The 27,840-nt window shown below is 46.5% G+C and overlaps 1 protein-coding gene across 2 annotated transcripts; it reads left to right on the plus strand.

Annotated features, from left to right (window-relative positions):
• Window positions 1-2,246: 2,246 nt before the first annotated feature.
• PDZD4 (PDZ domain containing 4) lies at window positions 2,247-27,609 on the plus strand. Of its 2 annotated transcripts, XM_063123074.1 has the most exons (8): window positions 2,247-2,317; window positions 15,470-15,741; window positions 16,703-16,793; window positions 18,603-18,701; window positions 21,096-21,158; window positions 21,257-21,358; window positions 22,819-22,929; window positions 25,438-27,609. In XM_063123074.1, exons 1-8 carry the CDS (start codon window positions 2,258-2,260, stop codon window positions 26,776-26,778), a joined length of 2,139 nt encoding a protein of 712 aa, XP_062979144.1. In that variant the 5' UTR covers window positions 2,247-2,257; the 3' UTR covers window positions 26,779-27,609. The 2 variants fall into 2 exon arrangements, with proteins under 2 accessions (XP_062979144.1, XP_062979145.1); XM_063123075.1 differs by lacking the exon at window positions 18,603-18,701.
• The last annotated feature ends 231 nt before the right edge of the window (window positions 27,610-27,840 follow it).

Below are 27,840 nucleotides of genomic sequence, written 5' to 3' on the forward strand. Positions count from 1 at the left end.
TTCTGTGAGAAGATTAGGCTTTTGAAAAATAGCCTGTATCAATGGCACCATGGGTTAATGTTGATTGACAGAGAGGGGTGGGGCAGTGACAGAAGGTGGATAAAGTGAAGGGTGATAGCTAGGCAGCTGGACCTCCCCTGACTATTGGCTCTTACCCTGTGCTACTCCCACTTTCAGCTCCATTCCTGAATTCCACTGCTGCAGACTATAACCTCTGAGTAGGAGTCATGCTACTATTCTGGGTTTTTTTGTAGAATCTAGCATACTAGTGGTCTTAATCAACTATGGTAATAGTAATAGTAACTATGGTAATAGTAACAGTACATTAGTACTAGCATACTACTACATTAACTATGGTAATAGTAATAGTACATTAGTAATACTACTACAGAATACTACTACAGCTAAATAAATAAATAATGATTATGATGACTATTTATTTATTTATTTATTTATTACATTTTTATACCGCCCAATAGCTGAAGCTCTCTGGCCGGTTCACAAAAATTAAAACCATTAAAAACATCAAAAACATCCAACAATCTAAAAACCCAAATACAATATACAATATAAAAAGCACAACCAGGATAAAACCACACAGCAGACATTGATATAGGATTAAAATACAGAATTAAAACACAGCAAAGTTTAAATTTAGGTGTCATAATACTGAGAAAATAAAAAGGTCTTCAGCTGGTGATGAAAAGAATACAGTACAGGTGCCAGGCAGACCTCTCTGGGGAGCTCATTCCACAGCCGGGGTGCCACCGCAGAGAAAGTCCTGTACAAGTAGTACAGCTAGTAGTAGTAGTAGTAGTAATTACAAACAGTAGTAGTAACAATAAACATTTATTTAGCCCCAGTCATATGATGGGCCTGCACTGAGTAGGGGGCTGGACTAGATGATCTCTGAGGTACCTTCCAAGTCTATGATTCTATCATTGCTGTAGAAAACATAACAGAAGCACAACCCTTACCCAGAGGGTAACAGTGGGTGGGGATTGTTGGAAGGGTTAATTAATGGGCAGAGAAACAAACTTCTCAGGTGACGAGCTGCTCAGTGGCCACACCTAGCTTTGCTCCCCCCCCCCGGGCCCCCCGTGCAGAAGTCTGGGCTCTTGGCTTCCTCTCCATTTCTGTCAAATGTCCATCTCACTTCTGTGTTCTGTAATAAAAGCAATGTTTGATAGTAGCTCTAGGGGTGAGTGGGTGAAAGAATGGATGGAGCACCTCGCGATGGGTAGATGCAGACTCCCCAAATATGGGGCTGCCCCTGTCCTGGAATGGATTGGGTATGCAGGGGAGGGGGATTATATGACGGCAGAAGGGGGTCGGGCGGTGGAGTGGAGTGGAGGGAGGGGGGTGCGAGAAGCCGTCGGGATGGACGGACAGCGATTAAGGGAGGGCGGCGGAGGGGGCGATCCGAGCTGGACGGAGCGCGTCTTTGGGGTTGGGATGGGATGGGGGGCGAGAAGCGGAGGGCTGGTCGGCATGGGAGAGGAGGAGTGGTTGGATGGAGCTCGCTGGCCGGGCATAGGCTGGAAGCTGGCCAGGGGGTGTAGTGGTGGACGGAAAGGAAACTCGACAGTCGCGGCGGGAGGGCGGGTGGCGGGGGGGGGGGTGTCAGTATTGATCCAAGCAAGGTGCGAGATCTCCAGAGATATAAAATAGAGAGGGGCGGCGGCGGCGGCGGCAGCGGCACCGTGACGGGATCATCGCGCCCACAAGGACCCCGGCTCGGAGCCGTCTCCCCGAAGTCATCCATATTTATAAAGCGCCGCGTCCCCCGCCTCGCTCCGCCCGCCCGCCTCTCCTTCCCTCTCCCCTCCCTCCCGTCCCCGCCTCCCTCTGGCAAGCGGAGAGAGGGAGCGAGCCAGACCAGACGGCAGACGAGCGTGCATTTCTCCGCAGCAGCGACAGGCGGCCGCCCCGTCCCCCCTCCTCCTCGGGGGTCGCCCGCGTTGACCACCGAGGGAGCGGGGAGGCCCCTCGCCGCCGCCGCCGCCGCCGCCGCGCCTCCTGCGGTCGCGCCCCCGCCCTCCCGCGCTTCCTTCTGGCCCCGTCGCCATGCCCCCGGGGGGTTGAATGAGGGGCAGGGATCGGAGGGCACCTCCACCCTCCCTGCCCAGGGCTATGCCAGGGTGGGGGGGCCGGGAGGGGGAGCGACCCGCCCCCCCACCTGTAGGATCCCAATGAGTTGACCCCCCTCCCAAATTGCGGCCCCCCCCCTCGGTCCCACCCCTCGAGCGGCGTCGCCATGGGATGTAACATGTGTGTGGTGGAGAAACCCGAAGAACAATATAGGGTCATGCTGCAGGTAAGGGGGGGAGGGAGATCGCGGGGGGGGGGACAGGCAATATGGGGAGGGGGGTACTGTGGCAGGGGGAAGGGGAAGGAAAGGGAAGATAAGGGCGGGGTAGGCATCTTCATGGATGGGTGGGGGGCATGCGGGAAAGGTTTATGGGGTGAAAAGGGGGTGGTTGGGGTGGCGTGGAAGGGAAGGGGCTGTAAGGGAGATCTGAGGGGAGTAAAATGGGGGGCATGTGGTAAAAGGAGGCGATGGGGTCGTCTGGGGACAAGGGAGGCTATGAAAGGTTAAAGAGAGTTTCCAGGGGTTCCTAGTGGGGTTCCTGGCGGTGGAGTGGCTCTTTGGGACGTGAGAAAGAGTCCTTCGGGAGCAAGGAAAGAGAAGGGGTGGGAGATCGGGAGGGGAGATACTGAGGAAAGAAAAGGTGATCTGGAATCCCTAGAAGCGGGGTGGGGTGGGGTGGGGGGGGGTGGGCACACCAGAACAGGAACCCCGGTTTTTCTGGGGAGGAGAGGGGAGGTGTGGAGGTTGGGGAGGGGATTCTGTGGTGTTAGGAGGAGGGGGGGGTTGATGCTGCAGTGGGGGAGGGGAGCAGGTACCGGATGAGGGGAGGTTGCCTAGCAACTAGTCTCCCCCTCTTTTCCCCATAGCACACAGTGCCTGAAATGATGGGGAGGGGGCTTTGTGAGGGGGGGAGAGAGAGGGAAATTGGGAGGAAAGGCACTCAGCACCCAAGGTGGAAGCCATGCAGCGGGATAGGTCTGAGAGGGGACTGACTCATATTAGACAGGTGTTCATTCACCCCCTTCAACCTCGCTCACACTCTCAGTTCCTCGGCCATTGTATGTTTCTGCATCCATCGCTTTTTCTGCCTCTTCAGGTATCTGTTTCCCAACTCTTGCTCCCCCCACTCTTTCTGTCTATATCTCCGTCAGCTCAGTATTCATTCACTTACTCACTCATTTATTCTTCTCTCTCTCTCTGCTCTCTATTTGTGGATCTTATCCATTCAGGTCTCTTTCCATCCCTCTGTCCCATCCCAGATAACAACTGCAGGTACAAAAGCACCTTTCCAGGCAAAACCTGCGGGTTTGGGGCATAGGAACTGAAGCAAAGATAGAGGTGCTTTGGGTGTATGGATGGTGTATGGGAAGCATCTTGTGATTAGTTATAGCAAATATCTTTGCATTGTGTATATAATATGGAAACGTAAGCACCTCCATGTGTTTGTGGTTCAAATGTGAAATATTATATATTATACATTTCCATAGGCATTCAGAGATGCTTATGTGGCTGTGTGATTGTGAGTATGTTGACACCAGTATAGATGTTAATGCATACGTTAAACTGGTTATTCAGACACATGTGTTTGTGTAGCTTTACAGAGGCGTGTTTGTGCAGTTAAGGGACAGATCCTTTGGTTTTTTTCCCTTTTGCTTTGGAAATCAGAGACGCACAGCAAAAAAAAGTGGCAAATAAACCTGCTATGTGAAATGAGAATTGTCCTCAAAATTCATAGGTTATTTCCCTATGTATATGCTTCACAGCTGCACATTATATCTTCATACACTAAGATGTTCCTCTAAACCTGCTTTAGTATATTTGCAGAATCAATGATATCTGCATATAAATATTCTATCATCTATCTATCTACGCACATATATATCCTTTTGGCTGTTGCTCTAACATCGCAACCAATGATCTAGGAAAGAGGACCTTGTTACGACCATGAAACGGAGGTAGCTGCTTTAACTGAGTTGGCCTTCAAAGTTTCCTATTCTTTTGTGCCATGTCAAAGAATGGCCCCCTTGCTGCCTGCAAATCCTTGTCTTTAGGGATGCATTGGGAGCTCCTTTTGTAGTTTCATTCCACTTGCTAATAGTGGGAGCCAGATTTCCTTCCAATACAGCAGAATGGATTGGCTGATGGTCTCATTATAAAAGGTTTCTTTTACAAAGGAGAGGGCTATTATGAACTAAGCTTGTAGTTGTGAAATGTATCTGTTATCAGACTCAAACCTGCAGGTCCTTTCTCTCTTTGTAACAAAAGTGTCCATCACAATGGGAGGTGGATGGGAGAACAGGGAGGTCCTGTGGGTTGTCAGGTGAGCTAAGCAGAGGGGATGTGGCTGCAGCCTCCGTTTCCCCCCCCCCTCTAGTTTCAGATGCCTCGATTTTCCAACAGGTAGAGAGGGGCAGGTCTGAAGAACTAAGCCTTTGCAATGCCCCATCCCATCACCGTACATGGGAGAGTGACTAAGGGCACTATGCTTTTATATATATACACACACGCAATTCTATTCTGTTTATATGGTTTGGGGTTTGTTTGGTTGCATATTTTTCTATTTTTCCAAGCTAAGCTATAAGTATAGTTACTAAAATTTATCAATAGCAGAATATTCATTTTTAGGCATGAAGCTCCAGATTAAAATTGTGCCATCACAAATGTTTACGTTAAACCCTGGGTGATTCATATTGTCTTTCTTTGTTTCTTTCTTATGTTTATGAGTCACTCTATAACAAAAATGCTCCCAGAGAGATGAACAGTAAATAGAACATTAAAACATAAAACAAACATTGTGTGTGTGTGCTAAAATCAACACGTAAAACTTCAATTTAAAATTTCTTTGAGTACACATCGATTTGGCTTCCTCTACCAGGGGGTTTTCAAGGTATTGAAGCCAGAGCATGGGAAAACAAGGCACACAAAAGTAGAAATGTGCTGACTGGACAAATTTCTACTTCATTAAACAAGCAAATTTTACAAAGTTGAAGAAGACATCTTTGTTTTCACTCCTGACTGTGACATATGTGGGTGACTGGAGAAAACAAATAAGTTTCATAAATATCCAAGGAATAAGTCCTGAAATAAAATATTAACACTACATTGTGAATTAATACGGCTCTGAACTTCACACATGGTTTTACTGGGTGTATGCTGCCTATAGTAGTTGATGGCACAGTTTCTCACATACATGTTATTTATCACATACACATTAAGAAGCATCCAAATATCACCAATTAACAAGTTACAGGATATATCCAAGGTCTTTACTCTGAAAATTCTTACTATTATGATGAATTTATTATTTATCAAGCAGCATTTGCCAGTTTTTGTTACTGTCTTTTCAAAACATGTGACTAGGCCAATGCTTTATTGTTATTTTATATATCGTTTTTTGAAACACAGAATGCTTTCAAGTCTTTATCTCTGCCTTGCATGGGAAGTGACTGTTCTTGTTTTAAAGACAAGGAGTAGCTAGAAGCTGTGGAATGAGTTACCTACAGCAAAGATTCACATCTGGTTCATATCTGAAACTCTTAGTCCACATGGGGTACTGACAGCAGGCTACTTGCTTTGGAGTACTGGGGTTGCAACTTGCTCCTGCATAGGTAATTTATTCTCAAAAGTGTAAGAGGTGCAGGCATCTAGTTGCTAAAGGAGGAGTGCAAGTTTTCCCCTAGGTCAGCTTACCCTTGCATGTTCATCACCTGATGACTGCAGCATCAAGTGTGAGACCTCACATTTATGACTGATCAATCACAATCACAGATGAAGTACCACAGATAGAACTTTCATATCACCTTGCATAAACCACTTTTTTGATGAGGGCAGGTCACAACAGCTGGGATTGTTTAGCCTGGAGAAAAGGAGGCTAAGGGGAGACATGATAGAGGTGTACAAAATTATGCATGGTTTGGAGAATGTGGATAGGGAGACATTTTTCTCCCTCTCAAAATACTAGAACCTGGGATCATCCCATGAAGCTGGTTGGTGGGAGATTCAGGACAAATAAAAGGAAGTACTTCTTCACACTGCACATAGTTTAATTATGGAATTTGCTACCACAAGATGTAGTGATGGCCACCAATCTGGATGGCTTTAAAAGGGTGTGTGTGGATAAATTCCTGGAGGAGAAGGGTATCAATGGCTACTAGCCCTGAGGCAGTAAGCCTGTGTGCACCAGTTCCTGGGGAACATGGGTCAGAGGGTGCTGTTGCACCATGTCCTGCTGTGTTGGTCCCTGGTCCACAGCTAGTTGGCCACTGTGAGAACAGAGTGCTGGACTAGATGGACCCTCGGTCTGAACCAGCATGGCACTTGTTATGTTCTTATGTTGATGGAGTCAGTTCACACATTCAGTTGTGAGTCATCAAGCATTGAGTGTTGAAAAATAACGAACGTGCGTAACAGGTTTCTTGTTTCCCACTGTGTTCTGGGGGTTGATGAAGAAATGGAATTCTGGTATTTTCTATGCACCTCCCAATCAGGATAATCTATGATCCTCCCTAGTCAGACACTGAGCAGAGTGGTGGTGGCATCTATGTGTCTACATTTGTTGTCAGTTGATGGTGGCTAGCTAGTGGCCACATTTTACCCACTGCCTTTTTGCCTGCTTCATGGTACCTTCCTCATGTATATTTAAAGCACCCTGGACAAGATGATCTTCTCACACTTCTTGCTCTCGGATGCAGGATACGTGTTTCATCAAGATCCCACTAGATTCGTTTGCTTCTTTTTAAAGGTTAGACAGATTCATGGAAGAGAGGTCTAGCAAATGGCTATTTAGAGTTAATATATTTCTGAATACCAGAAACTGGAGACAGCCACAGGTAAGGGATGTAGCCTTCATGATGTACTTGTGAGTTCTCCAGAGGCATCCTGTCCCAAACTGGCTGCAGTTTCAGACAGGATGTTAGACTTGCTGAACCTTTGGCCTGAAAGCTCAAACAAATCCCCCCCTTCCCTGCCCCCCAGAGGCTCACTAGGATGAAATTTAAGTACTTCTGGTATGAAAGATCCCCGTCTTCTTTAAAGGCATGTTTGCAAATCGGTGACTGGTGGTTTATTTTCCAAGGAAGAAATATGTTTTGGTACTTGTGGCTTAAGGTGTACTGGTTTGATTGAGGATGTTACAGAATAGCTCTCCGAAGTTGTTGCAAAAGAGATGTGATGGAGAAAGTGTCTGTTGCATTGGTTCTCTGCGAAAATTCAGCTGGATGGATAGCTCACACCGAAAGACCAGGCACTCCAGTAAAAGCACAAACAAGGTCAGACACAAATGTGGCTACACAAATATATACACTGTTCAGATATGAATAGGTACACACACAATCAGTGCTGGACACAAAGAGAAATGGACAAAATATGGCTTAACTCCTTTTTGCTCACTGTCTCACTCTCTCTCACACACATAGAATATTGGACAAACCTTTCTGTACACACACACACACACAGCTCACACTACATCATTTGCAGATAATGCCATAGTCTGACACAACATTGCAAACATTTTCTACATACACACACACTAACTCCATGCCCAGACATTATAGGTCCCATTTTGCACACAGGGCTACATCTCTGCACAGCAGATGCAAACACAGTTCACACACAAATAAATGCCTCTGCTGCACCAGCACCCCACTTGGCATCCTCTCTGCTGCAGTGGGACCGGGCTGCGCATTCTAACGCAAGTTCCTGGCTAAAGATCCTTATAAAACCTGGAGGGGGAAGCTTTCATCCCGACTGGATCATATATGAGAAAAGAATCTCCAGGAGGCTTACAGGGTAAGGATCTGGAGGGGTGCGGGAGCGTGGAGAATAGCTGGGAGAGGCAGTGTTGGAAAGACAAGAAGAAAAGAAACACACAAAGGAAAGCTGTGGGGAACCATCTGCTGAAGGCCTGAGGCTGGATCTCATTCCAGACCTGCCTGCAGGAATGTGATTAGCATTTGTTATAAATTCCTACAGGGCCTTCTCAAGGCAGAGAGCTTCCTCCTCATTCCCACCCACAGCCCCTCCACGAACCACCCGTCTAGGGTCTTCCTTCCAGTTTTTAAAAAGGCAGCCTCATTTCTCCACCCTCTAGCTCTTCTGATACCCCAGCATCAGGCTGCACTCCACCCTCCAAATCCTCTCAGTTATTTTCTGCTCCAACCCCCAGCTCTGGAGGATTTCCCCCTAGTGACCCTTAATTCAAACAGGCAACCAATCTACTATCCTGGTTGTTCCTCCCCTAATCTCTTTCATAGGTCAAAATGGAAGAGGAAATGGGAATGAATGATACTCCTGATTTTTGGACTTTGAGCAGAGGGAGCGGGGAGGAGATTTGCTCTGCTTTTGATCCCCTTTCCCCATATTTTCCTTCTCCCCAGCTGCAGATGCCTGTATCAATCACTCTAGTTGCCATGGTAACTGCAGCTGCAATGATGGAGAAAGAGAGAGAGAGAGACGCACACAAGGCGGCTCAGCAAAAGGCAACGCAATACATAGAATCACTCTACACACCGTATGAGGGTGTCCTGCACAATGATGCACCCACAGGTGCGTCAACCCATGACGCATAATGAAATCGTTGTTGTACAGGTTCCCACAATAACTGCACAGTGTGTTGAATTACGATTGTGTGAGAGAGTGCACTGGAACAGGAATGGGTGTGTCGTCGTGGGCCTTCTTCTGAGAGACAAAATGGGCTGCAGGCAGGGAAGCTGCCAAGATTTGGATTCTAATATAGGTAGTAGAGAGTTTGAAGGCCATTTCAGATGGTACTAAGTCCATGAATAACCTGAGTGACTTTTGCTCTCTCTCTACCCCACTGCCTGACCACTTCGTTCCCATCTACAAAAGGGGAGAAACAAAATAGGGATGAAATAAATGTTTGAATGTGAAGGAAAGGAATATTTCATGATATTTATGAACAGGAGTATTAGGGTGACCATATGAAAAGGAGGACAGGGCTCCTGAATCTTTAACTGTTACATAGAAAAGGAAATTTCAGCAGATGTCATTTGTATATATAGAGAACCTGGTGAAATTTTGTGTTCATCATAACAGTTAAAGCTGCAGGAGTCCTGCCCTCTTGACCAGATACAAAAGAGAAGAGGCACCTGCAGCTTTAACTATTGTGATGAAGAAGGAATTTCACCAGATGCTGTATGCATACAAATGACACCTGCTGAAAATCCCTTTTCTCTACAACTGTTAAAGGTACAGGAGCCCTGTCCTCCTTTTCATATGGTCACCCTAAGGAGTATGAGCATGTTTATGGCATTTACATGAGCCAAGGAGAGTGGCACTAATAGAGCTGGCCGTTCCCCCACCCCACCCCTGGCATTTTTTTGTGCCTTTCATTATGTGACAAACAGAAATTTAGCAAGTGGAATATTTCCTAGACTATAGATACCAATGATTTTTTAAAAAATGCTGGACATATTGAATTTCCTCCTGTCTTGCTACTGTTAAGGGCACGGGAGCTGCCACCGCTGCCCCCCACCCAAGAGAGGAAAACGTTGACAACACACATAGTATCTATAAGTACAGTTGATCAAATATGTCTGCCCATGGAATTTCTCCTCTAATGCTACAGGGGTCTGGAAACAAAGCCCTATGAAGAGAGACTGAAAGAACTGGGCATGTTTAGCCTGGAGAAGAGAAGATTGAGGGGAGAAGTGATAGCACTCTTCAAATACTTAAAAGGTGTCACACAGAGGAGGGCCAGGATCTCTTCTCGATCCTCCCAGAGGGCAGGACACGGAATAACGGGCTCAAGTTACAGGAAGCCAGATTCCGGCTGGACATCAGGAAAAACTTCCAGACTGTTAGAGCAGTGCGACGGTGGAATCAGTTACCTAGGGAGGTTGTGGGTTCTCCCACACTAGAGGCCTTCAAGAGGCAGCTGGACAACCATCTGTCAGGGATGCTTTAGGGTGGATTCCTGCAGGGGGTTGGACTCGATGGCCTTGTAGGCCCCTTCCAACTCTGCTATTCTATGATTCTATGATTCTAATTATTTGGGACCTAAAGTACCAGGGCTACATGATCAGTTATCCTGGAATAGCAGCCTTTTACTCGTTCCTACCTCTAATTTGCTTTTGTGAATGAACAAACTGAAGTGAGATTAAAGACGAGGATAGAACCCATGATAAAATCAAGGGCTCTGGACATTAATCCACAACAAATGGATAGGGGTCTCTGCAATAAAGACAGAATTCAAGTATGAATGATCCAAGACAGCAGGGATAGAAGTTCAAAAAGCACCCTGGCATTCTTTGTATATAAACGGAAATTGCCAGCTATAACAACCCTATGACAACCTCTGATGCAATTCTTGAATGTGCAAATAAGCTCCTTATTTTCATTCTACAGTTAAAGCGGCAGGAGCTATACTAGAGTGACCAGATACAAAAGAAGGCAGGACATCTGCAGCTTTAACTGTTGTGACGAAGAGGGAGTTTCACCAGATGCTGCATGCATACAAATGACATCTGCTGAAATTCCCTTTTCTATACAACTCTTAAAGATATAGGAGCCCAGTCCTCCTTTCCACATGGTCACCACACTCAGTTTGATCATTTTGGCAACTGGAATTATCAACTGATTGGAACAACAGTTGGAGTTTTCTCATTTTAGGAAAAAGACTGCTAAGGGAGGATGTGCTAGAGGTGTAGGAAATTATTTTCTAGAGAAAATGGAAAGAGATTTTTTCTTCCTCTCTCTTAATAGTAGAATTTGGGAGTTTACTGAATGACATTGATGTACATGAGATCCAGGGCAGACAAAAATGAGCACCTCTTAATACGACACATAATTAACTTCTGGAATTCATCTCCACAAGATGTGGTGAAGCTACCTGGCTTAGACCTAGCATGCCCAATAAATTGGACGAATCCTGAGATGAGAGTGTGATGGACCAGGCACAGGCAACATGGTGTCCATGGACACCAATGTGCTCCCAGACACCTTCCATTGTGCTCACTAAGACAATCTACTTCTCCCAATTTTTATTTTTAAGTTATTTTTATGGCATCTGGGATCACTTCAAAGCAAAGTGGAACATTTTTAACTGTTGTAAACCACCCAGAGAGCTTTGGCTATGGGGCAGTATATAAATGTAATAAATAAATAAGCTTTTATCTACTGTCACTTTAATTGATCATGAATGCCTCTGGGCAGGTTTTTTGTGCCTAGCCATACCCACCCATGGCAGCCATTTTATGGTAGTGATTAGGACAATTTCTCAAATTTCCAAATGTACCTGAGGGCCCAAAAGGTTGTCTACCCTTTGTCTTGACTGTATCATTTCAGATTGTGGTGGGAGAAAATGTCCTTTTTAAAATCTTTCCCCTATGTTAAAAAAATAAAATAAAAACCAAAACATTATTATTATGATACCCTAGAACATATCTTTATTCAACATAGCAGAGTCTTCAAAACAAAAGTGTGTTACCTCCCATTTAAATGTGTAGAAACCATTATCCCACTTCATGCTTGTGCTGCCTCTTTCCTACTACGGCCTGGTTCAGACAACACGCTAAAGTACCATGCTGCTTAACCACAAAATGGTTAACGGAATGCATTGCATTCCGTTAACCATTTTGTGATTAAGCAGTATGGTTTAGCGTGTTGTCTGAACCAGGCCTATGTTTCATGTATAGTCCAGGCCCCAGGTGGCTCTAATGACAACTAGACAAGTATATGGAAGTCTATCAGTGGCTGTTGGTCGTGGCTGCTAAGAAAGAAGCTCTGTGAGCTCAACGGTTATATACTTCTAAATACCAGTTGTTTAGGGCAAACAGTGATGCTGAACTTGTCTAGCTGGCCTGTTCTTTGATGCTTGGCTGCAACTAATGTGGTGGCACAGCACAATTTTCCCGCTTTTTTCTTTATTTACCTCAGCAAACTGCCGCTGTGCATAAACTGGCACTGCTGGGTCCCACGTGACATGAGAAGACTTCTAATGGCGCAATGGGACTTCCACATCTCTCCTCTCCCCTACAGCAGCCCCCCCATCTGCTCTGGAGGGTCCCTCAATTTTCTGGAGCAGGTTTTGGGGCATTCAGGAGCCACTGAGGGGTGGGAGGTTTAATCCATTCTATTAACAGTTTCCAACCTGGCTTGCACGATATGACAGCCCACTATGGCTTAATTTACCTGTGGCCACCCAGCTTCCCATGGCTTTTCATGTTGTGCAAACCCAGGCGGCATTTTTTTTTTTTTTTTAGGGTTAGACATGGCCATGCAAAAATGACACTCACAGGCATCCAACACAACGCAACAGCCCTTGTGGGTAAATTCATTGTGTTGTGCTAACCAGGATTTTTTCCACTAGTGGATGACCAGCAATGGATCCAGCCCACTGAATCCAGGGAAATGGGGCTCTTTGGGTCTCCAGCATGGTGTCTGTGGGCACCAATGTGCCTGCTAACACCTCTGCTAGACCTCCTACCCCAACTGATTTTTATTTATATATTAGGGTGACCCTATGAAAAGGAGGACAGGACTCCTGTATCTTTAACAGTTGTATTGAAAAGGGAATTTCAGCAGGTGTCACTTGTACATATGGAGAACCTGGTGAAATTCCCTCTTCATCACAACAGTTAAAGCTTTATCTTTAAAAAAGAAAAATGGTGGGTGGCTGCAGAAGAAGAAAAAAGAAGAAAATAATTTTTTTGGGGGGGGGAATAGGGAGTGTCCTTGATGGCTAAAGGTGGTGACAATGAACATCATGGGGGTAGAGGAGGTGGAGAGTGGGGTTTTTCTTTGTGCTCTGTGTATGTTTTGGCATGTATGTTTGCTTGGTTGTTGGTTTGGTTTGGTCTAGTCTAGTGGGTGTTTTGGCCTGAGTTTTGTGGTGTGTTCATGGTTACGTGAGTGTATTTCCTGTGTTGTTGTTGCTAGGTTGTTTTTGTTTTTGTTCTGGGATGTGGTTGGTTGTTTTGAGTGTGTGTGTGTTGTGTTTCTCTGATCGTCCTCAGTTTGCTTTCTGTGAAATGGGTATTTTGTTGGGCTTTAAGAGGGCAAATATGTGATTTGGCATTTGTGGCTCGATCCCAGCCTCTGCCATGTACTCAATTTCTTGGCCAAGTTACTTGTCTCTGAACTTCATCAGCAGGGTGGATTTGATTTAAATCACTACTCAGAAAGACTCGGTTTAATCATGTGACTCCCCCAAAAAGTGCACTCTTCCTCGCTATATTTTACACAACTCAAAGTTACCAAAGACTCATTCTTGCTGGTATAATTTTAATATTTGCAACCAGATGAAGGTTTCATTTTTAGAATAGCAACTTTTCAGATTAGTTTTACAGTTATATAAAAAAAAATACTGATTTGATTATACTATTAGAAACACATCATAGATAATTATGAAATTATTGCGAGGTGAACTATCTGCAGTTTAATAGGTTAATCATTCATATTTGGACAACTTTTCTGCTGTACTTTATTGGAAGGAGAAAAAATAATCTTACAGAAACCTCTGGAAGAGCATGACATTGCGAACGGATTAATGGAATTCATTTACCCAAAAATTTAAACAGCCTCATGCTACATAATTAAAAACTAATCCTTATTTCATGATGAATAACCTTTGGACTATAATATATCTTAAATAGAAAACTATCTTTAGATAGATTTTCCCTCAAAAAGAATTTTATTTAAAAAATCCAATTTAAATAAAAAAAATCCAATTTAAATAAAAAAAAATCCAATTTAAAAAAAACATTGATTTTTATCCACCCTGCTCATCAGTTTGCCTTCTGAGCAATGGGTTTTGGAGTAGAAAATTGTAGCTTTAGCGTAGTGGATTTGTGTGTTTTACTCTGATCTCACATCCGTCTTGTGTTTAGCTTCTTGGGTAAGTTACATCTTTTTCATCTCACCGGTTAGCCTGAGAAACAGGTGTTTTATGACTAGCCATGGCCACTATAGCAGCCATTTTCTGTCTAGAATAAGTAGAAACTCCTAATATGGAGTTGGTCCTTATTTTTGTTTTCACTGATTTGCACAGGAAACAAAATCCCAATGGACAACAGGAGTACATTTCACATGAATGGCAGATTCATGAATGGCAGCTGGCGTCTTCACTACATTTATGTATTGAATTAATCAGTTATTAAATTAATTTATACATCTTTTATTGGTGCTAATCCATTCTATCTTGTCATCAGTTAAATGGCACTTTGCCAGACATGTAAATGCATCTTGGTGCAACCCAAAATTTGCACAAAAGTGAGGTTAAGGGTAATTGTGGAAGAGATTCCAGAACTGTAGGATTTGTCTTTTCCAGGGGCTCTTGTAATACTCACTTTGAAAATTGAAAATGCATTGTAGGATAATAAGGGGCTATAAAGGCCGTGAGGCATTTATCTTTTATCTTGATAATTAAAGTAATTAAAACACTGTTATTATAATCTCTTTATGTCAGTGTGTTTGCAGTAAGCTCTTGGCCTCTTACTTGTTTTGCCTGACTGAAGCAGGCAAATGGTTGGACCTTCTGTAATTCATCATGTTAAAAGGTGTCTTCTCAGTTGGGAGAAGGGAGGCCTGTGGCCTCTTGCCTGGCTCTTGTCTGGTACAAGGAGCATCGAAACTGCATGGATGGAAAGCTGGAGTCTCATAAGCACCAGTTGCAGGCAAATATTGCCAAGATGGAGTGAAATGTGACTTGGAGGCCTCACTGCCATAGGGGTTGTTTGAGGTGCTGAAGTCAGGGCCAGTCCAAGACATTTTTCTGCCTGAGGCAGAACAGGCACAGATAAAAGAAAGCTCTTCAGATAGCAGCACAAAGTTAAACAGTAGAATTTCCTACCACAAGATGTGGTGATGGCCACCCATTTGGATGGCTTTAAAAGGGGGTTGGATGAATTCCTGGAGGAGAAGGCTATCAATGGCTAATCGTCCTGATGGCTATATTCTACCTCCAGCATCAGAGGCAGTAATGTACTTCAGTTGCTGGGGAGCCTGAGAGAGAAGGTGCTATTGCACTCAATTCTTACATGTGGGTTTCCCATGGGCAGCTGGTTGGCCACTGTGTGAACAGAATGCTGGACAAGATGGACCCTTGGCCTGATCCAACAGGGCTCTTACGTTCTTAACAGTGAATGGCACCACACACACATAACGTGTGTACGTCAATGTGCACTGCTTTTTCACCACTGGATGTTTCGCACAAATCACATTGCTGGAAGAAAAAGTAGGGAGGCAAAACCTATACAGCACCTCTTCCACTTCCCTCCGGAGTGGAGCAACCCACACTGTGAGGGGATTTTGTTAGCTCTCAGTGGACTGGAGGAAAACAGCTTAAGAATTTAGAATTACAGGGAAGCCTTTCTCTCTCTTCCCATCTCTCCCTCCTACCCCCCCCCCCACCCGCTATAGGTGAATGGTCGGGAGTTGTCCCGGCTCTCACAGGAGCAGACCCTGGAAGCCCTGCGGTGCTCTAAGGAGCCTCTGGTCATCCAGGTGCTGAGGCGCAGTCCCCGCAGCCGGGGTGGGGGCGGTGAAGGTCCCGCCCCCCAAGGGGACCCCACAACACTGGTGGACAGCGGAACTCAGACGGACATCACCTTTGAACACCTGTTGGGGCTAGGCAGGATGCGGCCACCAAGCCCGCCGGCTGTCACCCTGGAACCCTATGGGCTGCCTGAACTGTGAGTGTTCCCTTTGAGGAAAGCCGCCTCCCGTTGCCTTCTCTCTTTGTGCCCTTTCATTCTCACCCACCCTGCTGCTCTCTAGGAGTTTTGGACTTCAACTCTCACCAGCCCCAGCAGGCAAAGCCAATCGTCAGAAATGCTGAGGACTAGTCGAAACATTGAGAGGGCCATCAGTTTGGCAGAGGCTGTCACAACCTCTTCCTACTTTCTCATCCTCTTAGGTTTGCCCACTTTCCAACTAGCCACTATTGCTGCGCGTATAAAAGCCGTTCAATGTGAAGACGTTTAGGAGGTGTTAAATGTTTTTCTCAATGCAGAATTCACCTGCACACTGAGCTGCTGTTAAAGTAGGGTGACCCTATGGAAAGAGGACAGGACTCCTGTATCTTTAACGGTTGGATACAAAAGGAAATTTCAGCAAGTGTCATTTGTATGCATGCAGCGCCTGCTAAAATTCCCTCTTCATCACAACAGTTTAAGCTGCAGGATCCTTACCCTCTTTTGTATCTGGGCAAGAGGGCACATCTTTTTCTTTCTTTCTGATCAGTTGTTAACCCTGTGCGCTTCCGAAAGCCACGTTTGAGCCTGTTTCCCCAGCATGAGGGCTGAGAAGTGTTCACAGGTTGCTCTGGGCTTCTTGAGTTTGACTGCATTGAGAAAAACATTTAACACCTCTTAAACATCTTCACATTGAACTGCTATTCCACTCACAGCAATAGTGGCTAGTTGGAAAGTGGGCAAACCCATACAGACAGGCTGGCAAGGTGAAATCCCCCTCGTCCCTGCCTTACTGTGGCCAGACCCCATCGCTTAAGCTCCAAGTTCACATTTTCAGATGTAGTTTGCATTTGGTGAATTTGTGCCTGTGAAAACAGAGCCTGCCTGGGAGTCTTCCTAAGGGAGATCTTGATGGCAAAGGGATGCTGTACCTAACAATCTCTTATTCTCTTATTCACAGTCCCTCAATTGGGCATGAATATTACGACCCTGTGGAATTCATGGAAGGAGGCGCCCCAGAGGCTGAGCGAGCAGAGGAGCTGGAGTATGAGGTGAGAATGTGATGAAACTGGAAGCAGACTCCAGCAAATTAGGGAGCAGGCCAGGCCCTACCATTGGGCAGAGTGCCATTAGAGGGCTCGGTTATGAAATATGTTGTGTTTTCACACGACGCATTAGATCTCAGCTGCTAAAATCAGCGCTGCCTCCAAAGAATTGCAAAGTTGGGCATCGGCCAAGACAGCAAACCCGGCAAAAAGCCCACCACCCCATTGACATGGCCACTCTTGACTCTGCAAGGAGCAAGCAAGTAGGTCAGTAGCAGTACAACACTAGTTTCAGTGTGCAAGCCCCCACGGAACATGCCTTGCCCAAGGGCCCCCCAAATCCAGAGCACATACTGGCTAAGATGTCCTGCAGCAGCACTCTCTCAAGAGGATGCTGGTGGCTCTGTGAAAAATATTTGGGTACCATCTGCCAACACCAACAGTACTACTCTGCCTCCCTTCATTGCTTTCTGTCTTCACTGAACAGTATCTCATACATCATAGGTCATCCATGGTAAGAGTTTTTAGAGGGGCAGACATATTGGTCTGTTGCAGCAAAAGGAACAAAGTATGCCACAAGACTCTTTGTTATTTATCCTAGGCCATATCCACATGAACATTTGCTTCCGTTTAACAACCCTTTACTGTGCATTCACTTCTCTGTTGTTCTCATTGAGAAGCAACTTGGAGTGAGGCGAGAACAAGTGTATGGACATCTTTTTAAAGAGGAGTGTATCACTTCTTCTGATAACGAACGCAGGTGGTGAGTGCCACTAGAATCATATCCAAAGGTGCCCTGGAGAAAGAGGCAGGTATCGGCACCCCAAAGTTGGCAGAAGTTAGGGTGACCGGGTACAAAAAAGTGCAGGGCTTCGGCAGCTTTAACTGTTGTATAGAAAGGGGGATTTCGCCAGGTGCTGCATGCATACAAATGACACCTGCTGAAATTCCTTTTCTATACAACTGTTAAAGATACAGGAGCCCTGTCCTCCTTTCCATATGGTCACCCTACAGAAGTACACTTTTAAAAATGAAAATCAAATCCAAGCAAGAAGCTCCCCATGCCCCCCCACAAAAACAGCCATTGCCAATCCCACTGGTTCTCCATACTCCTAAACATTTTGCTTATGTGGGGGTAACCAGAATACCTCTTCTCCACCCTAGTGAGAAGAATGACAACTATTTTAGAAAGAAGAGCTAAGGCAAATTCTGTACTATCCTCACATTATTTCATTGAATACAATCTTACTGAGTGGCAGGAAAAAGCAGAGAAGTCACAGCTCTAATAAAACATATGCAACAGTATATAGGAAGAAGAAAAGCTAGTTCACACATGCCTATACGAAACGTGACTCCTCAACACTTGATGGCTCACTGGATTCCCCTGAAAAGTACAGCATCTAAGGTGATGCAAAAGTGAGACATCTCATCATTTACACATTCATTCACGAACCATTGATGCAACCATCAAATGATGAACATGCATGTGCAAACTGTTCCTTAGGGGGTTTCATGTGATTCCACTTTGAGCACCACTTGGCGGGAAAGCTGGGTATAGGTTTAAATAACCCTAATATTAACAGCTGCAGAATATCAGAATTTGCCTTTACTTGTTAAGAGTGCAAACGTAGGAAAGCAGGGCCAGTCTTGAGAGGCCACGGAGATGTTTTAGCCATGTATTTCTCCTCGGATGAAGCATTTAAAGGCATGCTTGTATCTCTGGACAAATAAACCTTCTGCCCCCACCTTGTCCGAGGGAGGGTAATGGGTTATTACAGTGTGTGACCTCTGTCTGGTACTTTCTCTGTCCCACAGGAGGTGGAGTTGTACAAATCCAGTCACCGGGACAAGCTGGGCCTGATGGTTTGTTACCGAACTGATGACGAGGACGATGTAGGCATCTACGTTGGAGAGGTGGGGGAGGGGGCAGCTCTTGGCGGGGTGCGATGTGTGGCCTGGGGAGGCCGAGGTAGGCAAGTGGGGCGGGGTGGTGGGGCGGGGTGGAAGGAGAGAGCTGCATGTTGGGACTCGAGATTTAGGAAACAGGGAACTGTGTTGCTGCTGCAGCAAGATCTATCTTTTTGCGGGGTGGGATGCATTACCAATACCAGATCTATTTGCCCATGTTCCCGAGGCCCTCTTGCCAATTTGGGGAGTAAGCAGAATGGGCTTCTGAAGAAGATGCTGGATATCCTCAGACATTTGACTGGGGCACTGTAGGCTGAAAACACTGAGTGGCTAGTAAAGTTGTGATTTGTGGGAAGTCTTCAGGTGCTTTCTTGGGTTGAGGAGAGAGAACGTCAGAGGAGCACCTGGAGCAGGGGTAGACAACCTGTGGCCCTCCAATTTGTGGCCTATAACTCCCATCAGCCCCTAGCCAGCATGTGGCTGTCCAAAAGATCTAGAGGGCCACTAATTACCCACCCCATATCTGGTGGGAGCAAGATCCAGACAGAAGCTTCCCTCCTGAGGAAAATTGCAGCTTCATGTGGAGGAATTTTCTTTGGGACCACAGCAGGTGGAGGGGGGAGGATTACGTTCCCTATCCAACCCCTGCATCCCAATGCTGCCCTGGCTCCTCACACATTCATTGCATTGGGCACCAGCTCTAGCTTGGCCCCAAGTCAAGATTCCAGGCACATTGATATAACTTAGGAGCGACGTCTATTCCTGGTCTAAACTGCCAGCATATGGGTTTAAATGAATAGAAGCGTGCTTCATGCTGAAATAACACAGCAGCGCCTTTAGTGCTGCGAAACTCACAGCATTGTGGAATTTCTAGCTACTGGGGAAAAGGTTGGAGGCAGGGAAAAACAGAACGCACCAAGTCATTAGCACAGAAAACCAGAGGCAGACTACAAAAGGCCGTAGAGCTCCGTCTATCGGAAGGTCTAATGAAGAACTGGTTTGTGAACTGCCGCGGTCACCAAAACTATCTGTGTATTTTGGGAAGAGCCTTTTGAATAATTTGTGGAACTAATTGTTTGTGCAACTGCAAATACATTTTTTATAGCAGACCTGGGATTTGCAAGACATTATCAACTCTTAAGACACTTATTTGTTACATTTTATCCCACTCTTCCTCCAAGTGAACAGTTCAGCAGTATACATGGTTCTCCCCTGCCCCTTATTATTATTATTATTATTATTATTATTATTATTATTATTATTATTATTATATCATTTATATACCGCCCCATATCCTTACAACAACCCTGTAAGGTGATTGGGTTGAGAGAGATTGACTGAACCAAAATCACCCAGTGAGCTTCATAGCTGAATGGCAATTTGAATCCAGGTTTCCCTGCTGCAACAGGTTCCCTGGAGACCAATTGGTATTACAAGGGTTTTGAATCAAGGAGGGAAAAAGAAAGAAAGAAAGAAGTATTTCCCTGCTGTTTTAGATCTCTTGCTGTGTGTAGTACAAACATAGGAGATAGCAAGCAAATGCAGAAGGCCCATAATTCTTCCATATCCCAGTTCATAGGAATGCAGAGCAGAGGCAAATTCTGAACCCAGGTAGGGAAATAATGTTGGGTCTGGTATATTAGAATTAGGGTGGCCATTTATGCCCTCCCAAAAAGAGGAAATGCATCTCTCTCTCACACACACACAATGAGGATTTGCATAAACTTTGCATATGCTAATTTATATGTATAGATGCAAATTAAGAAATTATTATTATAATTTAAATAGAAACACAATACATGCTCAGTTCTCTGTCCAGGTACTAACTATCAATGGGTAGCTTCAAGGCTTCTCCCTTCTTATGGTTCTTATCGTTTATCTTTAAACCTGACTTGGACCAGTCAGCCCTTCAAATAGAGGACTGTCCTCTGTAAAGTGCAACCCATGGCCACCTTAGCTAGAATCCACAGGGTTCATGGGTTCTCTGCCCAACCCCCTAGGGTTAGTGAGTTCTAATGGCTAGACATGGGTCCCCAACCCTTTTGGGTCAGTGGGCACATTTGGAATTTTGAGAGTGTCATGGCTGGTCTCACAAAATGGCTGCCATGGGGTGGGGCTTGCCCATTGGTAAAACAGCTGCCATGGTGGGCAGGGCTAGTTACGAAACACTCATTTCTCAAAAGATGAGACTAAAAAAAAAGCAACTTGTCCAAGAGCCTAAATACAAAGCAGAAGTGGAGTATGAGCTCCAAAACCACAACATTCACTCTATGGAACCCAAATAAATATGGCAGTAGAAGTCAGAACTTTGCTTTGCAGCACATATGCCACTCTCCCTATTTTTATAATTTTTTTACTGGAGTTGTTCTCCAGAGGTTCATTTAACTTTTCTTACAACAGGTCAACCCTAACAGCATTGCTGCCAAGGATGGACGCATCCGGGAAGGAGATCGCATCATCCAGGTGAATATTGGTGGGAACTGGTGGTTGGTTGGGGAAACATGGTGAGTTTTAGTAAGAATGTTTAAACTTGCCCTTCCATTCATTGCCTCCCCTCCTAGATTAATGGCATGGAGGTACAAAATCGAGAGGAGGCTGTAGCGATTCTCACCCAGGAGGAGCGGACAAATATTTCTCTGCTGCTGGCTAGGCCTGAGACTGAGGTGAGAGGCATTTAGATGCATTGCTTGACTGAAGGAGAATGGGGCTTTGCATGGAGAAGGTTGTTGGTCCAATCCTTCGGTATCTCCAGGTAGGAGTGGAAAAGACTTCTATTCGAAACCCTGGAGAGTTGCTGCCAGACGATGTAGGTAGAAAATACCAAGGAGATGGACTGATGGTCTGAGTCAAAGTAAGGCAGCTGGAAACCTTGTTTCAAATTCTATCTCACCTGTGTAGACATACCAAGGAAGGAACTGTCAGCTGCTTCATTTGTTACAAGAAACATTCACTTCTGAGTCCTTCTTTTGCTTCTTATGGAAACCTATGAGAGGGAGCAGGCCTTCTCCTAGCAATATCTATTGCTTATCATGTTGCCTGATGCTGAGCAGGAGCTGCCGAGTGAGGCTGATTCTGATTTATGGTTGCTGACTAATTTCTCCCCATCTGAATTTCTCTCCACGATTTTTGGGGTTATGAATAACCTGACAAATGTCTGCCCAGCTGCCTCTTGAATGCCTCTAGTATGGGAGAGCCCACCACCTCCCTAGGTAATTGGTTCCATTGTCATACTGCTCTAACAGTCAGGAAGATTTTCCTGATGTCTAGCCGGAATCTGGCTTCCTGTAACTTGAGCCCGTTATTCCATGTCTTGCACCCTGGGAGGATCGAGAAGAGTTCCTGGCCTTCCTCTGTGTGACAGCCTTTAAAGTACTTGGCTGTTAGCTGTTATGAGACAGTGGTTGGTTCAAGTATTTTGAACATGGATCTCAGTAGTGCAGCTGTTACCTCTGTAAACACATACTTTGGGGAAATGCATTTGACTAAGTTCTGCTTCTGTAGGGAAGAAATTGTACTTGCTTTGCTTTGGAAAGAGAAAGTTTACATTGTGCAAATTTGATATCCATTTGAAATGAAATTAAGGAAGACTGCATCTGGTTGTTTGAGTAGAGTGTATTTTCCATCTTTTGTATTACTCTGAGTTCAGGAAGATACCATTGAGTTCAGCTAGAGAGCATCAGGATTGGTGGATGGAAGAACGTGGGCTGGTGCATTCCAGGGTTCATTGAATCTTTCAGCCCAAGGGCTGAATTCATTTTTCAGAGAAGCTCTAGGGAGCTGCATTCCAATGGTGGGTGGGGCAAAAGGAGCAGGGCCAAAATTCCAAAAATACCAGCATACTGTAGTTTAAGGCTCTTACTGCCAGGAACTAGGCCTTAGAAGAGACATTTCAACCTTTTAGAATGGTGGGGTGGGGGTGGGGGAGCTGCACAAAAGCCAAGAAATCTCCAAATGATTGATAGTTGGTGGAAAGCAGGTAGGATCTAGGGAATGGGATGGCTAAGTGGGGAACCCGAAAAGGCTAGATTGGAACCTGAAGAGGGCTGGGTTTGGCCTTCAGGTCGTCTGTTGTAGTCAGTAGAATTCCTAGCCCTGTTCACCATTACTCTCTTCACTCTTCCAGCTTTCCAAGCGTTGGAAAGACAGCGACCGCGAGGATTTCCTGGATGACTTTGGTTCTGACCACGAAGCTGGAACAAAACCCCGGCGGCTCCTTTCTCCCCCAGCCCAGCCGGTATGTTGTCTAACTGGGGAAGGTGGGGAGTCAGCAGTTAAGTGTTTGCTCAGGGGAACAGTCTGGGGCACCACGTGGGCCTTGCAGGGTTCTCAGCCGACACAAAGCAGAAAAGGGGCTCACAGTGGGATACTGCATTACATGACAGGGGTGATTTATGGCAGGACTATGCACTGGCAAAATATCCAGAGACTCCACAGGGTCGAATCCATAGAACAGGGGCAGGTAACTTGTGGCTCTCCAGATGTTTTGGCCTACAACTCCCATTGTCCCTCACCAGTGGTTATGATGGCTAGGGCTGATGGGAGTGGTAGGCCACAAGATACTCACCCCGTAGACTAGATGGACCACTGGTCTGATCCAGCAGGGGACTTCCTATGCACACAACATGCCTCCAATGACAGATTGGAGGGACCATTAAGGTAAGAACGGGAACCTTTGGCCCAGCCTCCCCATCTGGACCAACTCTTTTCTTAGCTCCCAATTGGCTCCCCCCCCCCCCACAAGCCGAATTAATGCATGGGGCATTTTTCAGTGTGTGTGTATTAACGAATGATGGGGGGGGTATTAATGATGTGTGATGTATGCCCAGCTCTGCCCATGAAGGATAATATAACTCCAACTAACAGGAAGATTGCAAGCTGAGTCAAACTATTGGTCCAGCTAACTTAGTACCGCCTGCACCAGCCTTTATCAGCTTGGTGCACTGCAACACGCAGCCCCATCCAGCACAGCCAGTAGTCAGTGATGGGACTTGCAGTCCAAAACATCTTGAAGGCCAGTCTACACTGCCTCGAAGCAGGAATCAAAGGTTTCAAACAGGGTGTCTTTCCCAGTCCGATCCTGGAGAATGCCAGGGATAGAGAATTCCTGGGAACTTCTGCCTGCAAAGCAGGTGCACTACCACCAGGCTGCCACCCCTACTGTTGCAAACCCCAGCTGACCCAAGCGTTCTGGCCTGTTACGGGAATGATTGTGCTGGTGGTCGTGCTTAAATTTTCCTCCAGCCCACATTTTAAAATGCTGATCTTTTGCCTGCACTTGGGGTGAAGCAAGCTCTGGCTCGTTTCAGTATGGATTTTAATAATTGTCCTCCCCTCTGAAGCTTTGACCAACCCCCCTACCCCACCCCTCTTGGTACGTTTAAGCTGCTCACCTTGATTTGCCTGTGTCTTGGTTTACATATTAGAGCAAAGATGAGCAAACAGTAGATTGGGAATCTACTGGAAGACAGCTGGATGATTTGCAGTAAAACAGCAAGGATTGCTAATTCATAGATGTACAACAGTAACTACAATAAAAGGTTCTCCTCCACACACAAACACTTGGGGCGCAAGCCTATGCTTGTTTAGAAAGGAAAATGTCCTAAACTCCCAGCATTCCTCAGCCAGGATCGCTGGGGGATGCTGGGAGATGTGGGACATTTTCCTAAGTATGCAGAGGATTGCACTCTTAATTCGGTTGTTAGAAAACCTGGTCCGTAGTAATTCAGATGGAGATTTGTACTTATAAATACAGAGTCAGAATATGTGGCTCCTAGTGGACAGTAGGGAATTGGCTCTGCCCCCACTCCCAACCCACAGTTTTGTTTCTACTATGCACTCGTGAAAAACAAGGTAGATCTTGTAAGCCTAAAAGCATGGGTGCGCAACTTGCAGACCTGATGTCTTGGCCTACAGCTTCCATCATGAGCCACCATTGGTTATTCAGGCTAGGGCTGGAGGGAAGCTGTAGGCCAAAACATCTGGAGGGCCACAAGTTGTCCATAACTGCACTGGAGCCAGTGCACTTAGCTGACATGCCTAAGTGGAGAACTCTGACCGTTTTCTCTGCTCACGCCATGGAAAGAAAGGGACTAGAGAGGCCTTTGGGGTGAGTGGCTGAGACGGATAACAAGAAGAAAAGTCTGCCTAAGCTTCAGTAGCCCTGCACACCTTGGAAGAGGGAGTTAGAGCCCTTCACTTGTCTTTCAGCTCACCTGGGGATCCGTCACAGAGTGGAACCAATGTTGTAGATCCCTTAGCCTTTGCCCACTTCCAATTTTGGCTCCCGTAAAAACTTAGTTGCCACTCAGGAATCTAAGGGTAGGAACAAAGGGATCAAGTAGGGAATTCTAGGCTAAAAGTCTGGGGAGAAGACACAGTATTTTTACTCTGCTCTCCAGCCAGGGCCATTTATAAAAATTAGTAATGACATTCCCTACCTTCAGGCTTACAATTGAAAAAACATGACACAAAAGGAAAAGGAATTGGGAGGGTGGAGGAAGAAAGGAAGACACAGGTGCCAGTTCTTACTTTCAAAGTTCTGATAGGTGCTCTTTCTTGCAAGGGAGGGTGAAGCAGCTCCTTCTCTGACTGGGATGTGGGGCCAGGTTGGTCTCCACCTTGCTGAGAAGTTTATCCAGGGAGGCAGGGGGTGCCGCATTCCACTGGCCCTTCATTCTCTGGTTGACAGATGAGGCCTTTGCACTTCTTTCTTTGACTGGTGCCCTCTCCCTCTTCACTCTAGAATGAACCTCTGCAAGAAAAGCCTCCTGGGGATCCCGCCACCCCCCTGACCAACAGCCAGGAGCTGGACAGTGGTGTTGGCCGCACAGATGAAAGCACCCGCAACGAGGAGAGCTCTGAACATGACCTCTTAGGAGACGAAGCGCCCAGTGCTGCCAACACCCCAGGGAGCCTGCGCAAGTTTGGGCCCAGCCTACAGCCCCGGGACTTCCACTACAGCATGGACTCGCTGCTGGCAGGGGAGCCGCCTAGCGCTGTGGGCACAGACATGATGCCGGGCCTCACCGACGAAGAGTACGAACGCTACCGCGAGTTGCTGGAGCTGAAGTGCCACCTGGAGAACGGCAACGACCCAGGCCTGGTGAGCGCTGCGCTGGACGTCAACCGCAACGAGGTGGCCCTACTGGAGGAGGAGCTTCGCCACCTGGAATTCAAGTGCCGCAACATCCTGCGAGCGCAGAAGATGCAACAGCTACGTGAACGCTGCATGAAAGCCTGGCTGCTCGAGGAGGAGGGGCTGTACACCCTGGAAGGGGAGCCCAAGAAGCACGAGTTGTCGGACATCACTGAGCTGCCAGAACGCTCGGATAAAGACAGTACCAGTGCCTACAACACTGGGGAGAGCTGCCGGAGCACCCCCTTGCTGGAGAGCCCCTTGCGCCGCTTGGCCGACCCCCCCAACCTCAACCGGACTGCCCCCCCTTCCCCGCCACAGCCCAAATTCCGGCGGGAAGAGCGGGTGCGGCGTAGTGCCAAGGCAGCTGGGGAAGGCAGCCCGTATCTGAGCCGGCGTCAGCAGCAGCGGGAAGAGACGCCGGCTCCCATTAGCCCTATGAGCCTAGCCAGCATATGCAAAGACTCTCTTGGGGGCAAAGGAGAGCCCCGCATGGAGTGGAAAGTGAAGGTCCGCAGCGACGGCACACGCTACGTGGCCAAGAGGCCAGTGAGGGACCGGCTGCTCAAAGCCAGGGCCATGAAGATCCGCGAGGAACGCAGCGGCATGACCACAGACGACGACGCCGTCAGCGAGATGAAGATGGGGCGCTACTGGAGCAAGGAGGAGCGGAAGCAGCACTTGATCCGTGCCCGCGAGCAACGGAAGCGCCGCGAGTTTATGATGCAGAGCCGGCTGGAGTGTTTGAGGGAACGGGAAGGCAGCGAGGCACGGGGGGTGTCTGGTGAGGTCAACATCTTGGCCCTAAGTCACCGCAAAACCATGAAGAAACGGAGTCGGCGGATCCTGGACAACTGGATCACCATCCAAGAGATGCTGGCGCACGGCACCCGCTCAGCAGATGGACGCAGGGTTTACAACCCACTGCTGTCTGTCACCACTGTTTGAGTGCATAGGAAGGAACAACAGAGGGAGTTGCAGTTTTCTTTTCCCCTCCAGGTGTGCTGGAGGAAGAAAAATAGATAGGCCCATCGCCTCCTCTGTTGCCAGGAAGACTTCTCTTTGAACACACACCAGGGAACCTTTTTCATACTGCGATCTGAGCTCCGTGGGGCTCAGAAAGGCCCTCCTCTCTGAACCAAATTTAGAGTGGGACAGTCAATCCAGCGTCCTTTCCTGCCTTAAAAACCAGGGGGCAAGATGGGCCGCTCCCAAACCTGCAACCATCAGGAGTTTGCTGTGCAGTAAAGTCTATTTTCCTGTATTGAAGGGGATTGTGCAGGGCAGCTCTGCCACCCATTGCTTACAGAAAAGCTTTTGCTAGCTTAGCTCTTGCCAGTCACACTCTGAAGCACAAGGAATTGGCGGTGGCCTACATGCAACGTGCAGAGCACAAGGGAAGCGAGGAGGCTCACCCCCTACAGGTCAACAAGACCCATGAAGGTCTCCTCCACCCCACCCCGAGTTGGGATGTTGTGACATCTTTCTGTCCTCTTTTTCTTTCTCTCTCTTTTCTCTTTTGTGGTCGTGGCTCTAAATTTCTTTTTCATTTCTCTATTTAAACCAGGAGGTCTGGGCCCTGGCGGCTCATCCTGCAAGCAACCCACAGTCCCCTTCCTGCATTTTCTACCATCTGATTGCCCCATGCTGCCCCAAGGAAAGGGGCACTGGCTTAGCATAGGAAGGCTGTGGAGCAGATAGCTTGTGGTAAACTCTGTACCTGAGGCTGAACTTGCATTGTTACAATAAAAACAAAAATGTCCTTTTTACTCATTGCAAAAAAACCCATAAAAACCAGTTTCGTGGGGCTTTATTTCTTAAGTTTAATGGTGCAGGACACCTGAAAATAGGAAACCCCTATTGCACTTTAACAGAACCCTGCTAGAAGCACACACCTTGTTTAACATGTGACTTGCAGTATTTCTCCTTGGCACAAGATGCTACTTTGGAAAGATAGATTGCTACACAACGCTGGAGAAAGAAAAATAGTTACACTTCATAATAGGACAG

The sequence above is a fragment of the Elgaria multicarinata genome, chromosome 3 (genome assembly GCF_023053635.1).
Source record: "Elgaria multicarinata webbii isolate HBS135686 ecotype San Diego chromosome 3, rElgMul1.1.pri, whole genome shotgun sequence".
NCBI classification, from domain to species: Eukaryota; Metazoa; Chordata; class Lepidosauria; order Squamata; family Anguidae; genus Elgaria; species Elgaria multicarinata.

Bases quoted from the DNA above. Each gene is read 5' to 3' on its own strand.
- PDZD4 (XM_063123074.1), top strand. From the start codon at position 2,258: ATGGGATGTAACATGTGTGTGGTGGAGAAACCCGAAGAACAATATAGG. The intron at 18,702-21,095 runs GTGGGGGAGGGG...TTCTTACAACAG, and splicing joins TAGGCATCTACGTTGGAGAG to GTCAACCCTAACAGCATTGC. The intron at 22,930-25,437 runs GTATGTTGTCTA...TCTTCACTCTAG, and splicing joins TTTCTCCCCCAGCCCAGCCG to AATGAACCTCTGCAAGAAAA.